Source organism: Histoplasma capsulatum, assembly GCF_000150115.1.
Source record: "Histoplasma capsulatum G186AR genomic scaffold supercont2.3, whole genome shotgun sequence".
NCBI classification, from domain to species: Eukaryota; Fungi; Ascomycota; class Eurotiomycetes; order Onygenales; family Ajellomycetaceae; genus Histoplasma; species Histoplasma capsulatum.
The window spans coordinates 691,341-704,895 of NW_025544803.1; the positions used below are offsets into that span (position 1 = coordinate 691,341).

Consider the following 13,555-nt stretch of genomic DNA (forward strand, 5'->3'; position numbering starts at 1 on the left):
CCCGAATCGATCGGGGAATTGGAAAAAGCGGCGAAGCAATGGGTCTTCTCAGAGAAGCAAATCCACCTTTTCTGAGCTTATGAAGCGGGGTGATTGATTATGCTGACAGCGAACGGGCGGAATTGGACTGGAACGAGGCGATGGAAGATCAACACCACCGGTGGCGGCGGTAATGGAATGGATATCGTAGTCCTCGGCTGGACGCGAAGAAAAACGGTCGCTTAATATTCTGCGGGAGATCTGATGCGTGGCGCAAGCAGATGTAAACATCAGGCCTAATGATCAACACTTGTAGAAGAGCTATAGGACGTACCAATTCCAAGAGTAGATCGCACAACAATGGTAAGAACAGAGAAGTAGTCGAACAATGCGTGTAGAGAAGAGAGAGAAGGATGGAAGGGATTGAGTTGGGAGGGGGGTTGGTGGAGGCTGCTTGGCGCAGTGGTGTATGGACCCCCACTGTCACCGAGCGCACAGGGCAATCAGATGCAACTGAAATACGTCTGGAGCAGAGGCACAGAAAGGCTATCCGGCCAACGTGGGAACCAGACGAAACAATCGGCGATGGCGTTGGGGATGAGAAGAGAACGGAGGGGCGGTCTTCGCAGGAGGAGGATAGTTAAGTAGGGGAGATGAGGTCGAGCAGGCCAAGAAAGGAAGGTCGGCCTTACCCCGGCCTGGCCCAACTGAACGGCGCCAGACAGCCAAGTAACGTCCATGTACCATCATGTACCACCCGCGCTGGAACAGCAGCGGAAGTTACATTGGCCACTGCTTATAAATACACCAGGAGTACATAAAGATACCCCTTTGCACGCTCTCACCCCCGCCAACTCCATGCACTCCATCAGGCAGAAAATGCATCATTTCGCACAGCCGGCTTGTATACAACGATATCATGATTTGGTGTCCTACTTCTACATCTAAGTTCCGTGGTGCATGGATACTAGTACTAGTAGTTCTGAGCCATCCGGACCCTGTGCCCTAGAGCAGCCAGGTTGGCTTTATCTTCTCGTATCCTATCTACTAGTAGTCTTCAACCCTTTGGCCCAGTGTAGGTCAGTTGTCATGATCTTTTTGGCATAACTAATATAGAATAGAAAATCCGTGCGCTATAGTTGGGCTGCAACTCACAGATAGCTTTCTCCTGTGTAGTATCAGCCAGGGATGGATGACGCTGGGTATAGCGTCGCAAGGCATACTTCGTTAGTGTTCCATCTCAAGTGTTCTTCTTATTCTTTTCCATTAGTAGTATGGCTGTTGTCCAGCGATTCTCCATGCAGGAACCAGGCGAAGGAATGGCTTCTTCCTGGTCTCCATCTTCCTGCAGGACTCAGCCACAAGGCTGAGCACCCTCAGTGCCAATACAGCTACGGAGTAATTATTTTCTCCTTTCCCCCGCCAGGCCCACCAATAGAGGTTCTGTTGCAAGAAATATGGCTAATTCGGCGTAGGGCCTAGCGGATCTTCGTCTCCAGCGTCTTTATTTCTGTTTGGTTGGTTGGTTGTTCTCAAAAGCTGTATGCAGATGAGACATCCACAGCAGACTTCTTTGAACACTCCTTCACAAAAGCGGTGATGATGCCATGCCTTGTTTCAAGTTGTCTACCGCGTTCTATCCCAGGGTTGATCATCACAGCAAAATGAGCTGAGTGAGGATGTGCTGTCAGTCTATATGTGCCTCATGGCAGTTGCATACATTCATATACTCCTTGGCTGGTAACCAGCTCTCACAGCATCCTCCACCTCCATCTCCGCCATCATTCCTTCATTCAGTCAGTCAATCAGTCATTCATTCATCATTTGATTGACTGATCTTCGTGTCAAGATCATCAACCCTTGAAAAAGGCCCGAATTAGCCTCGTGATCCGTGCCAGGGCTAAAATCTAAAAATAGCCGTAGGCCCAAGCGTGTTTGTTGGCAACCAACTGCGACTAGTGATTATCATGAATACTCCAGAGTAACAGCTGGCAGATCTAATTACCATGATTCATGAATCATTTCCAGCAAAAGTTGCTGGGTTCCAATTTTCCGGTTCTCAGTTGTCGGATTCCTCTGAACCCCTTCTCCTCGCCTCATCTTGGCGCCCACTGCCCACGGTTCTTTATGCAGCAAGGCAGACTGGGAGATGCATCTTGCCGGTTTTGAACCTTACGACCAGCAGAGCAATAGAGTGTGAATTACTAAGAATTATTATAATGACATGTCTACTGAGCATTTTGAGATAGAGCAGATGAAATAGCTTTTCAGATACAAATATATTTAAGACGAGCTCAGAGTAAGTATTAAAAAATATATAGAGATGTGTGAAATCTGTCAAAGAAGAAAGCTTCTGTAATACAACTGGTACGGCAATTTAGTATCAGCTTGCACGGTGCGTGGGTACGTTCTGCTATGACTGAGGAGGACTCAGAATCCATTCAGCTCATGAAAGTTAGACATGTACTTCCAGGCAAAGCCCTCCCGAAAGAGAGAAACCGGATGTATCCGTCACTGTTTCTATTTGAGAAGAGGAAAGTCATCATCGCCCTTTAAAGAACAAAAGAACAAAGTATACCCACAGCCATACTGCTACACTGTAGAGCCGTAGGGAATATAACGAAATCGATCCCAGAGTTTACATTTATACTAGTCGAGAGGAAGCCCGCTAAGCCAAATCGAGAAGGTTTAGATGTAGAGTGGAATCGGTTCGGGCACTTCAACCATCTTGAAACCATGGTTGAGTCTTTCTACAGTTTCTCGGCATAACAACTAACTGAAAAGCATTAAGCATGGGGACGTCGGATATAATGCGAATGTGTCACCCACAACAGGACTAACCAACCAGTTCGACATCGGATCCTTCAACATGGACAAACCCTGGGGCATCAACTGTACTAGTAAGGAATCAAACTTGGCGGGACGACGTAACGACTGTTCCGGGACCCAATGCCGGTATTTCGATATGATAGAAAAGTATTCAGCGAATCTATTGAGGTTCTGCGCATTTGAAATGGTCAATAGTGCTTGAAGAATCGAAATATCAGTATGGTGACGCATAGAACTAGTACCTTGCCAAAGGTTCGTATCACCCGTTGACAGTCACCATCGTCAATATAGGGGAAATTTTTCAAGTTCTTGATTCAAAATAGAGATCAACTCGCAAAAAGCTCATGTGGCCGGCAGGATCATGATTGGCACTCAGAAATTTCACAAGTGGAATAAAAAGACCAATGCTGATATTTTCACTCAGGTCTTGGAGAATCAAGTTGTCGTCATGATCGTAGCAATAGTATAGATCTAAACGACCTATGAAAGCGAAGATTTCTCCCTCTAAAGTCCGGCTGTTCTTAATTTCCTATTAATAGGACCCTTCGACATGCTAGCTATCCCTGACGAGGAGGAAAAAGACCATCATCAAATCACTTGCCGAAAGTCGAGTCTGCGAAACAACCGAGGAGCATTTCGATGATGTTGTTCAAGGAAAAGGACAAGATGTCATCATCACACTTTTGCAGCAAAAATTCGGCCAGGGTTTAGAAAACTATTTTTTCTAATCCGTGGGTAGTTAGTCGTCCTCTCGGTGGGAAAGAAATTGACAGCAGAAGCAATCTCGCAACGACTTAAGCCACTGCATTTAGTCGGTATTATACACTTCTGACCCGTAAGTGAACAATTATTTGAGAGTAGAAATGAGAAATTGATACTATATTATAGAGCTCTTAAATCATTTTCATAATATGTACAAATCTCTATCACAAAATTAGTAGTGATATCTACTCTTAAAATCATCTGTCTAATATAGTGATCTTCTATTTCAAGTCTTTTTTTGTAATATTCTGTCTTCTATCTCTCAATCATTGATTCTACTAGATATTCATGCCATCGATAGATATCATCATCAGATATCACTTCATCTTGATATTGTACATATAGAGGTAGGTGGGTAGGTAGATAGATAGCTCAGAAAATCGGTAAGAGAAAGTAATCTGTATATCTCACTAATACTAAGAGCAGCCTGCCCCTAGCTAGACATTGTCAAAAGTAACATTCAGAACAGGCCAATTTTGTCAGAAGCGACCTTACGGAAGATACCGTGGATAATTTCGTTGAAAAAATCATCAAGGAAACCCTGCGACAGAGGTTGAATATTAAGGGCTAAGTGGCAATCTATGACCATACAAACTTTACCTCACTCAATGGGAGCGCGATGTCACTAATCAAGAGGGAGACGCTTTTGCGTTTCATGTCACCCATCTGGATGGGACCGACGACTTGTACATAACTTGGTTTTTCATATTTTTTACACACTGTTCCTCCTGTGGGCCCTCAGTCAACTCTGCATGGGTTTATTGGGAATTTCATCTCGGTATCTCGCCTGAGGGTGGGCAAGGAGCAGAAGATATGGTAATAGAAACACGACAGAAAATCAGAGAGTTTATCATATCTATTAAGATAGATATATCATATATCGAGGGGTGGGTTGGGAAATTGCTCTCAAATCTGGACGATTCAGGGCTTTAGGGTGATTCGCAATCATAATAAGAAACGAGCGGTGAGTAATAGGGGTAATGTAAGCGACCAATCCATACGAAGAGTTAGATGGGAAAACTTGCGATGCAATGACTCTTAGTTGGGGGAAAAAAAATGAGAAAAATGAGAAACAATAACAAACGACAGAATCAAGAAGGCTGGCATCCGTCTATCCGTAACGCCCTTTCAAATAACCACTTATGGTAAGACGGAGAAAGATCACCACCTCTCCTGCATAACAGAAAAGTAGGGGAGGCGCATAGTGGAGCGTCAACGAGCAAGTTGAATCCCCGAAACTGATTGAGCGGCTTGTTCTAGAGCTTAGCTTTCATTTCAGTTGAATTGGCGCTGGCTTCGGTGTTCAGCGTTACATCTCCGGTATCGGGGCCTTCGCCGAAGAAAATGACTTCGACAGTGAGGTCATCTCTGTCAACGCCGGGTTAGCGATATGGGGTCAATATTTCAAGTTAGGATCAGGGAATGGCAAACGTACCTGTATCTTCGAGAATACGGACTAGGAAGAGTAAGCAATGCACAAACCATATCCTGATCCTTACCACCAAGCGCGTTGCGGACTAGATGGGTAGCTGCGTTCTTGTCTTCAACGGCAAATCTGTCGCTCGTGGAGGGAATATTATATTGCTGTTGACGGATTGGGAGGCGCTGCCCACTCGACTTGCCCGTACCGAGATTTTCCACGGGTAAATTCGACTCAGACCTGAACCAACCCTGTAACCAACTTTTGGCAGCTCCCTGCGTACCCTGAGCAAGGGAGCGTTGATGCTCTATCCACTGCCCGACAAGTCCGACAACTTCTTCATTAGAGAGCATTTCCCACAGACCATCCGTAGCCAAGACAACGAAGTCGCCGTTGCGAGGCTCAACCGGGGTGGTGGTGATAACAGGCTCGGCCGTTACATAGGGAGGCGTCTTCAAGAGTTGGTGTGGTGTTCTGCCAAAAAATTGTCGTTTGATTTTATCCTGCGTTTCTCGTGTCCACTTGTAAAATGCGTCTCCAAATGCACGGCTAGGTTCAAGATTACCTAAAATTCTACCGTTCCGAACAACATTTGGTTCTCCTGGATGCTCCCGGGTAAGCCGTTCGACTTCTGATTGAGTTGAGCCGGTTTGGTCCTCCGAAAGTGGAGTAGCAACCCATTTCCCGCTAGCTGCTCTGCGTCCAAGGACTGCTCTTGAATCTCCAGTGCAGGCAACTCGTAGTAAATTTGATCTGCTATCATAGAATGCGAGAAGAGCGCATGATCCTGATAATGCGGGTGCGAGGAGCTCTGCGGCAACCCGCTTCGAGTTAGATTTCATAACCTTGTTCACGCTCTCGTGGACTATTTCGTGATCAAGCCGGACGAAGCCGCTCTTTATTGCATTGTCAACGGCTTCTGGTGATGGAAATGTCTTGGACGGATCTGCGGCGGCAGACTTATAAGTCGCGTTTAATTCGCGTGCAACGAAGGATATCAAGGCCTGGCGCAGTTTCGCGGATGTCGTCCACCCTCTGAATTTACAAGTCAGTACGGGGTTACAGTTAGTTGCATGTAATTAACTCACGAATGTCCGTCAAATACGCCCCAGAACATCCAATCACTCGTTGTGGTACTATCCTCTGACGCGGCAACTGATTGCGGAACTTCCACTATTTTTTCCGCATGGTCGTCTTCAATGGGGTCGTTGCTGGGTAATTGAACAACATCGTATCGAACCACCCCTCTTCCACGGCCCACCAGATACGACTCTTCATTCCGCCTCAGCTTCTGCGTCGCTTGTTCGGGGGTTAGCATCTCCAGCACTCGTCTTCCCGAGCTGTCCGTTTCCTTTGAGAGGGGTCCGCTTCCAACAATATTACTGGCGTAGAATTGTTCATTTTCCACCAGGAGGGCACGGCGTGTAGCTTCAGCAGTCTCCTCTGCACTGATTATTGAAGCAGCAGTGGATGAAACCCCCCTAGATTGAATTCCAGTCGGCGATACTAAACTATTGTTGGAACCCAAGGGGCTCGGGATGCCACCAGTCCCTTGGCTACCTTTGTAGGCGTACCAAGCGCCCGATGCCACCAAAGTCGAAATAAATGCCAGAGAAAGGTTCCGGAAGTGCATGGACGATTGCAGTGTAGCAGGAGTAATGGCAACGGTTCTCCTTGGGAAGGATATAGCCCGCGGTGCTACTCCATAGTTGGCTGTGAAGGGTGGTTGCGGGACACGCCGGAGGTTACGGAGAGGTCTACAGCGTCCTGCACGGAAAATGTGAGTCGCTGCTCGACGCATCGAAGCCGTAAAAAAGGGGGCCTGGGGTGGGAAATTTGGGCAAGTAGCCTATCCCCGGGGATGATGTTTCGTGAATGGGTCTAGATGGTACGAGAAGGCCAGTTGATGGTGGATTTACTCAGTCGACTGGATTGGAAACAAGGTTGGGGCGCCAAGGATAGGTGATGATGACTCAGCGAAGGTCAAGTTGTGGTCCCACCATGATTCTTTTGATGTCAACATAGGATACAAATAGGTTGACACCGGAGTTATGTGCCAGATGTCTTATATACTCACATAAACGGCTGGCCGCATTTCGCTAGCCATGTCCCGCCCTCACTCTCTTTCTTTCTCCCGCTGCTGTCAACCCTTAACGTGAGTAAACGGCTCCTCAACCCACTGCGACCATGTCCTCCAGGGCTTTACGGAAGCTGCAAAAGCAGCAAGAACAAGAGGTAGCAAAAGCTTCCCACGAAGTCTCGGATGAAGAACTGTCAGACGACGAGCTACGTAATTTTCAACCGGCACCAACGAAGTTTAATGCCTTTGACTTGCTAGGAAGCCAAGATGCTGAAGACGGGTCTAGTTCGGAAACCTCTCTCCCTGAGTCGGTTCAGACCTTGCAGAAGCCTTCCACTCCTTCAAAACCTACAGAAATCAAGAAGAAAAAGAAGAAAAAGAAACGTGCCAAAAACTCTACAGGTGACACAGAGAACCACAAATCAGATACTCCTGGCCCACCGGAACCTGAGTTGGATGAGATTGACCGCGCACTCCAAGCTTTGTCGACTAAAAATCCGCTGCAAACTGATGAACGCAACTTAGTTACGCGAGGGAATACCGTGAATGAACGACTATCGGAGGAGCTTGATAAGCTTCTCGCGATTGACCAGCGGCGCCTCAATGCCATCAATGAGATGAGAAAGTTGTTCGGCAATGTGGTGTTCGAACATACCAACGAAACAACAAGTACGGGCACAAGCCGCAGGAATAGACATCAGCCTATGGATCTTGGACAGGCCCTAACGGGACGCTATAACCCTGTCAGTCGTGGACAGGATCTTGCGGGCGCTGCACTGCGCAAAAATATTTTGATGCAAGCGAAGGATGAATGGCCGCGGGCGACGAGTGGGGGTCTTGGAATGGAAGTTGTGAGCAAACTGCCGTCCGGCCAAACAGAATATAAACTTGTTCATAATACAGCCTACAAAGATGCTCAAAGGCAATTTGAAATTTGTGTCGAGTCAATGGAACCAGAGAGAATTATACACCATTTACACTATAATCGTAAGTCGAGTAGCGCCCAACCATGGCAGTAGTGCTGTATGGCTCTTTACTTACAATTCAACAAGCATACCACATTTTGAGTCTGTTACAAGTCTCCGAGATCGCGAAGGCCCAGGGTGACCATGCGGTCTCTGGGGATTTACTTGAAAGGGCTTTGTTCAATATCGGTCGTTCCGTCCACTCCTCATTTGGCAACTGCCTAAAAGAAGGAAAAGCCAGATTAAATTTCAACATCGCAGAAAACCGGGAGTTTTGGCTTGCAGGGTGGAGATATATCAAGAATTTGGAGATGAAGGGGACTCTGAAAACCGCTTCGGAGTGGGCGAAGCTACTTCTGAGCCTGGATCCTGATGACCCATACTCCATCAATTTGATAATTGATTCACTATTTATTCGGGGAAGAGAGCACGATTATTTTATAAAATTGTGTTCCCATCCATTCTTTAGCAGCCACTGGGAGAAATTTCCCAACATTCAATGTTCGCTTGCTCTGGCCTATTTCCTACAAGGCAAGCCAGCCGAATGTCGGTCGCAACTCCGAAAAGCAATGTCTCGATACCCTTGGATCTTTTGTCGTTTGGCACAGGAACTGAACATTGAACCCATACCAGAACGAATATGGGGAGTGCAGGCGCCCAACCAAGCCCACGAAATGTTCTGCGAACTCTACATTGCCCGAGCTAAAGGTATTTGGAATACACCCGAGGTTATATCTGTCTTCGTCGAAGTTGGAGATACTCTCGCAGCAATTAGTGGGGATGTGGAGCCTCCTGAGATCACACTTGGCGTCGCCCGCCATGTTCTATTGTCAGATATCCCGTCAGTCACTACTCATCTTCCTCGCCACTTTGTTGCAGGGCGCATATCGGCCTCCGACCCGCTGCCACCAGGCCAGCCAATAGCGGATCCATCTTTCAATACTCACCCCGCAAGGATATTTGACGTCGCAAGGGAGATGTTTGGGCTCAATAGACAAGCAGTTGCAGTTGATGGCGATTTGGAGAACAGGCAGGGGGGTTCTGAAAATGAACCACTACCACATCCTCATCCAGGCGAGAGTGATGACAACTTGGATGAAGATCAGGCTGACGTTGACGCACTATCGCATCCTGAAGAGTATCTCTTCAACCGTGGATTACGTGATTTGCAAGATTTCTTGCTGGTTAATGGGGTGGATCGCGGGAACTGGGATGTAGACAACGACCCAAATCCGGTAACCGATTGGGTTAGGGCACTACGTCTGCTGGACCCCGATGTTTGGAATTCTATCATACAGGATGCGGCGTCTGAACTCAACTCACCGCTGGTTGTTGATTTGCTCTTGGAAGAGCTGCAAGTTCAAGCAGGTGGAAATAGATAACCCCACGAGCTCTTCGCGGCGCATCACCCGTTTATTCTTATTCTTTTTCTTCTTGCACCCTTGGTTGTGTGATTCTTATACCAGCGTCATGGCAATAGATGGAAGAACCCGTAAAAGAAGAAAATGCAGTTGTGCAACACAACAATCACGAACCTATGCACAGGTACGCGAGTGGATTTAAGCAATCTCCACATTCCCTGCTTGTACGGTACAGTACAAGGCGATTGCTCGCGTCTCATCCTCGCCAGCGAGAGGGAAGATTGATGAGTAGGAAAGAGCCGTAACGATGTATTGGTATGTGTTGGGGCGCAACCACTCAGACACCCAACAGGGCTATCAAGATACACGATCATGTGATCTGCGCAGCCCTAGCTCCGAAAAAAACCCTGCTCGAAAAATTTCCTTGCAACAGCCACAGTCCGCTAGAGAGAGAAAAAGAAACCCATGAAACGTTTCATCTTCCAAGGCTGCGGGAAGCAGGGAATTCGGCAGGGATACTGTAACATGGATGGTTCAAGGAAGTTGAGCCAGGTTAACCTTGTCAGCCCTGTACGCAGCAGCAGGAGATTGTAGCTTGTGGGAAACGTTCGATTCAGCGGCTTGAAATAATTGACGAGTCCATAACCAGCCCATAGAATTGTGTTCTTCATCTCCTTTTTACTTGATTTTTTTCATGCTTGTCCTCAATCGTCCGTCTCAGTTTCTAGAACCACCACAGTGCCATCACGTGACCCAGCCCTGTGTCGCGACCGCTTTAAATAGCGTCATCAACTGCTTTCGCTGCAAGACATTTTTTCGCTTTTTGCCTTTGACTCTTGAGCTGCTGCCGGCAACTTTCTGAACCTGTCGCAACCGCTGTCGCCGAACAAAGGCCAGATGTTTCACTCTCTGCGTCTCTGCGTCTCCCCCTCGACAGAAATAGCCATGCAAGACTGATGGATCCGTGCGATTGTTTGCATTGAAGCCCGCCCCCTTCATCTTCGGGGTCTGCAGTCCAAACCTCTTTTGCCCCCGAGTCTGTTCCTCAATTTTTCAATATTGTGTCTTTCGCATTTGGCCCGGCGACCCTCCTTCTCACTTGCGATATGCACACGTACATGATGTCCCTGTCGGGACCTTCTGATTCCATCCCATTGACACTCCGTGAAGCTGCTTCGGGAGTGCTGGGTTCAATTTGTCTTGCTTGCTGGATTTTCCTCCTGGTACGTACATACATGAACATGCACACAGCTAAAACTGTTTGACAAAACACACACACACACACACACACACACACACAAAAACAACGGGGGGGAAATATGTCTAACAAGCCAATGCAGATCCCCCAACTAATCGAAAACTACAAACGTGGCTCAGCGGATGCGGTCTCCATCACTTTCCTCTTCGTCTGGTTCGTCGGTGACATTGCAAACCTCATAGGCTCCCTCTGGGCCCATCTCGTCCCCGTCATTATCGCCATTGCTGTCTACTTCTGCTTCGCAGACGGCATCCTCATCTGCCAATGCCTCTATTTTAACGTCAAGAATGCCCGTCTGGAAGCTGCCTTGGCTGCCCGTACACGCAAGTATGGCTGTGACCGTCGCCGCACCTTGTCCAGCGGGACGGTTGCCGACGAGTCTGACGCGGAGTCCGATGCATCCGACCCCACCACTCCGCTCCTCTCCCGTCGCATGAGTGAGAACCTGGGCATTTCGGCCTCTGCTTCTTCGGCGGCGCGGAGGAGGCGGTCGTCCGCATCGGCGCGAAGGCGGCACTCGCATCCCTACGTACCGGATTCGTTGACGAAGATCCTGGAGGAGACGGAGCCCGGAAACACATGGGTGAAGAATACTTTGAGTATTCTTGGGATCTGTGCCGTCGGGACGGCTGGGTGGGCGATTGCCTGGCAGTCGGGTGTGTGGCAGCCGACTGCTACCGAGCAGCGAGAGAAAATGGCTATTGGCGCGCAGGTATTTGGGTATCTGAGCGCCGTTTTTTATCTAGGGTAAGCTATGCACGCCTGCATATCAAGTTTCGCATCGGCTCCAATGGCTAACAGATTCGGGACAAAATGGATAGAGCACGGATACCTCAGATTATCAAAAATTACCGTGAAAAATCTTGCGAAGGTATGTAGTCAACGAAGCCTGCGATTTACAGTAGTTCACGTTGAACAGGCGACCTGATCTGTTTTTCATAGGACTTTCTTTGCTGTTTTTTATTTTTTCTCTCATGGGAAATTTATCGTATGGTGCAGGGGTAAGAGTTCCAATTTCTGTTCAAGTGGAATATTCACGTAACCTTTGAGCAATTCGCTAACAGAATGCCTAGATATTGTTCCATTCTACTGAAAAGGGATACTTTCTTAAGAACCTTCCATGGCTGATTGGGTCCCTCGGGACGATGGTTGAAGATGTCGTGATCTTTGTACAGTTCCGAATATATTCCGTCCAATACGCAGATTCATCCTCCTCAGCTGTAATATGAAAATACCCCAAATATCCTCCCTCTCGCTCTCCTTTCCCCCTCCATTGTATTTTTTAAAATCCTCATTTGGGCGGCCTTTTCTTTTTTTTCCTTTTCATTTTTCAATTTCTGTCACATTTAAAAGCAAAACTGGTCAGGAACCAAAAAATTGGCGGCGGGATGCATGTTACAATTTCACCCTTTTTCTATTTCGCCTTTTTTTTTTTTGTTTTCTTTCTTTGTTTCTTTTTTTTTTAAAAAAAATGGACGAATACGACAATCATGACCATGAACCATATGACATTAATAGAAGCAGATCATATTGACATAAAAGGGAAAAAGAAATTCAATCCATTGGAATCCGATCATCTGGTCCAACTGCCAAGTGAAATTTGCATTTTCTTAATTTCGTCAAGGGAGGAGATCTGTCCGTAAAAGGGTCGTAGCTGTGCATCCCATTTCTCTTTATTGTATGTTTTTTTTATTATTTCTCACAATTACGAGTACACGCCAATAGGTGAATTGGGAGGAGGAAGTAAACGCGAAGGGAAAAAAATAAAGAAAGTCATTTAGTCGAAAAGACCGAAGCCCATGTCCTCGTCGGACTCTTCCTTCTCTATAAATGGCACAAGGTAATTTGTCAGCCGGTTCTGTTTTGCTGCGTGACATACATGAGAGGAAATGTGAAATATTGAATGAACCGTACCTTCTTCCTTCTCCACCTTCTCCTCAGCACCGCCAGTTTCAGCAGCGACAGGACCCGCTCCACTGGCGACCGCGGCCGCGGCACCACCGCCCGATCCGATGTTGAGCAGGAGATCTTTTACATCCTTGCCCTCAAGAGCCTTTGATATTCAAAATTTTCATTATGTTAGTCCCAGTTTTATACATGTTTCCAATCCCAGCTTCCCAATCCATACATCCAATTGCAACGGATATCGCAATTTCATGAGAAAGAAACGCCAGAGCTAGGGTGTAGCGTGTATGTATGTACCTTGGCGAATAGCGTAGACCAGATAGGTTCAACATCTTGTACATTGGCAGCCTTCAAGAGGGTTTGGAGTTTGTCGGCCTGTTATAATTTCCCGTCCCGAGAAACCAAAAAGACGAATCAGCAGACATTCCCTTTGCAATAGATTCTACATTCCATAGTCCATATCATCTTTCGTAGCGGTGGCTTTCTTCCTCTTCCAGAAATATCCCTTTTTCATCTCCAGGCGGCCTGAACATACCGTGATTTCCACGCCATCATCGGCCAGAATCAAGGCAGCATAGGAAGAAGCGAGCTCGGCGGTAGACATTGCGAGAGAGGGAAAAAGTATCCGGCGGAGAAGGATACTATGTGATGCGATACGGTGGGTTGAAGGGAAGAGAAAGGCGGATTCGGAGGCAGCTCGTCGTCAGTCGTTGTCAAGTGTCCAAAATTGTGTGGAAAGAAAACCCTCGCTTAACCTTGGCTTGTGTGGCCCGTGCATGGTCGGGTCACGTGTCAGTGGTTATCTTCCAAGGTTGCCTCTTTGGGAGTTATCAGATCCATGTTGTAAGTAGTATTGGACACAATCTACAACATCTAAGGCACTTAACTACATAACATCTATGTTTACTTGTATTTGACTGAAATTCATTCCTTGTTGTTCTTGGACTAGTCGTGACTCCAATTTACTGGCGCATGAAAGGGCGCCACTTTATCGAA

The 13,555-nt window shown here is 47.2% G+C and overlaps 5 protein-coding genes across 5 annotated transcripts; 3 read left to right on the top strand and 2 right to left on the bottom strand.

The window, feature by feature from the left end:
* Window positions 1–2,848: 2,848 nt before the first annotated feature.
* Window positions 2,849–3,536, top strand: HCBG_02407 (uncharacterized protein; the record flags this gene model as incomplete). The annotated part of the gene is made up of 3 exons (XM_045429456.1): window positions 2,849–2,879; window positions 3,132–3,271; window positions 3,366–3,536. 3 exons carry the CDS (start codon window positions 2,849–2,851, stop codon window positions 3,534–3,536), a joined length of 342 nt encoding a protein of 113 aa, XP_045289351.1.
* Window positions 3,537–4,826: 1,290 nt separating this feature from the next.
* HCBG_02408 (pyruvate dehydrogenase phosphatase) lies at window positions 4,827–6,791 on the bottom strand (the record flags this gene model as incomplete). The annotated part of the gene is made up of 3 exons (XM_045429457.1): window positions 4,827–4,938; window positions 5,006–6,025; window positions 6,079–6,791. 3 exons carry the CDS (start codon window positions 6,789–6,791, stop codon window positions 4,827–4,829), a joined length of 1,845 nt encoding a protein of 614 aa, XP_045289352.1.
* Window positions 6,792–7,029: 238 nt separating this feature from the next.
* HCBG_02409 (Nulp1-pending protein) lies at window positions 7,030–9,560 on the top strand (the record flags this gene model as incomplete). Its single annotated transcript, XM_045429458.1, has 2 exons — window positions 7,030–8,057; window positions 8,123–9,560. The coding sequence occupies 2 exons, from the start codon at window positions 7,178–7,180 to the stop codon at window positions 9,415–9,417; spliced, it is 2,175 nt and encodes a 724-aa protein (XP_045289353.1).
* A 1,155-nt stretch (window positions 9,561–10,715) lies between these two features.
* On the top strand, window positions 10,716–12,076 carry HCBG_02410 (vacuolar membrane PQ loop repeat protein; the record flags this gene model as incomplete). Its single annotated transcript, XM_045429459.1, has 4 exons — window positions 10,716–11,401; window positions 11,476–11,525; window positions 11,597–11,655; window positions 11,728–12,076. 4 exons carry the CDS (start codon window positions 10,716–10,718, stop codon window positions 11,881–11,883), a joined length of 951 nt encoding a protein of 316 aa, XP_045289354.1.
* A 14-nt stretch (window positions 12,077–12,090) lies between these two features.
* On the bottom strand, window positions 12,091–13,264 carry HCBG_02411 (uncharacterized protein; the record flags this gene model as incomplete). The annotated part of the gene is made up of 4 exons (XM_045429460.1): window positions 12,091–12,478; window positions 12,569–12,707; window positions 12,857–12,934; window positions 13,095–13,264. 4 exons carry the CDS (start codon window positions 13,161–13,163, stop codon window positions 12,432–12,434), a joined length of 333 nt encoding a protein of 110 aa, XP_045289355.1.
* Between the last annotated feature and the right edge of the window lie 291 nt (window positions 13,265–13,555).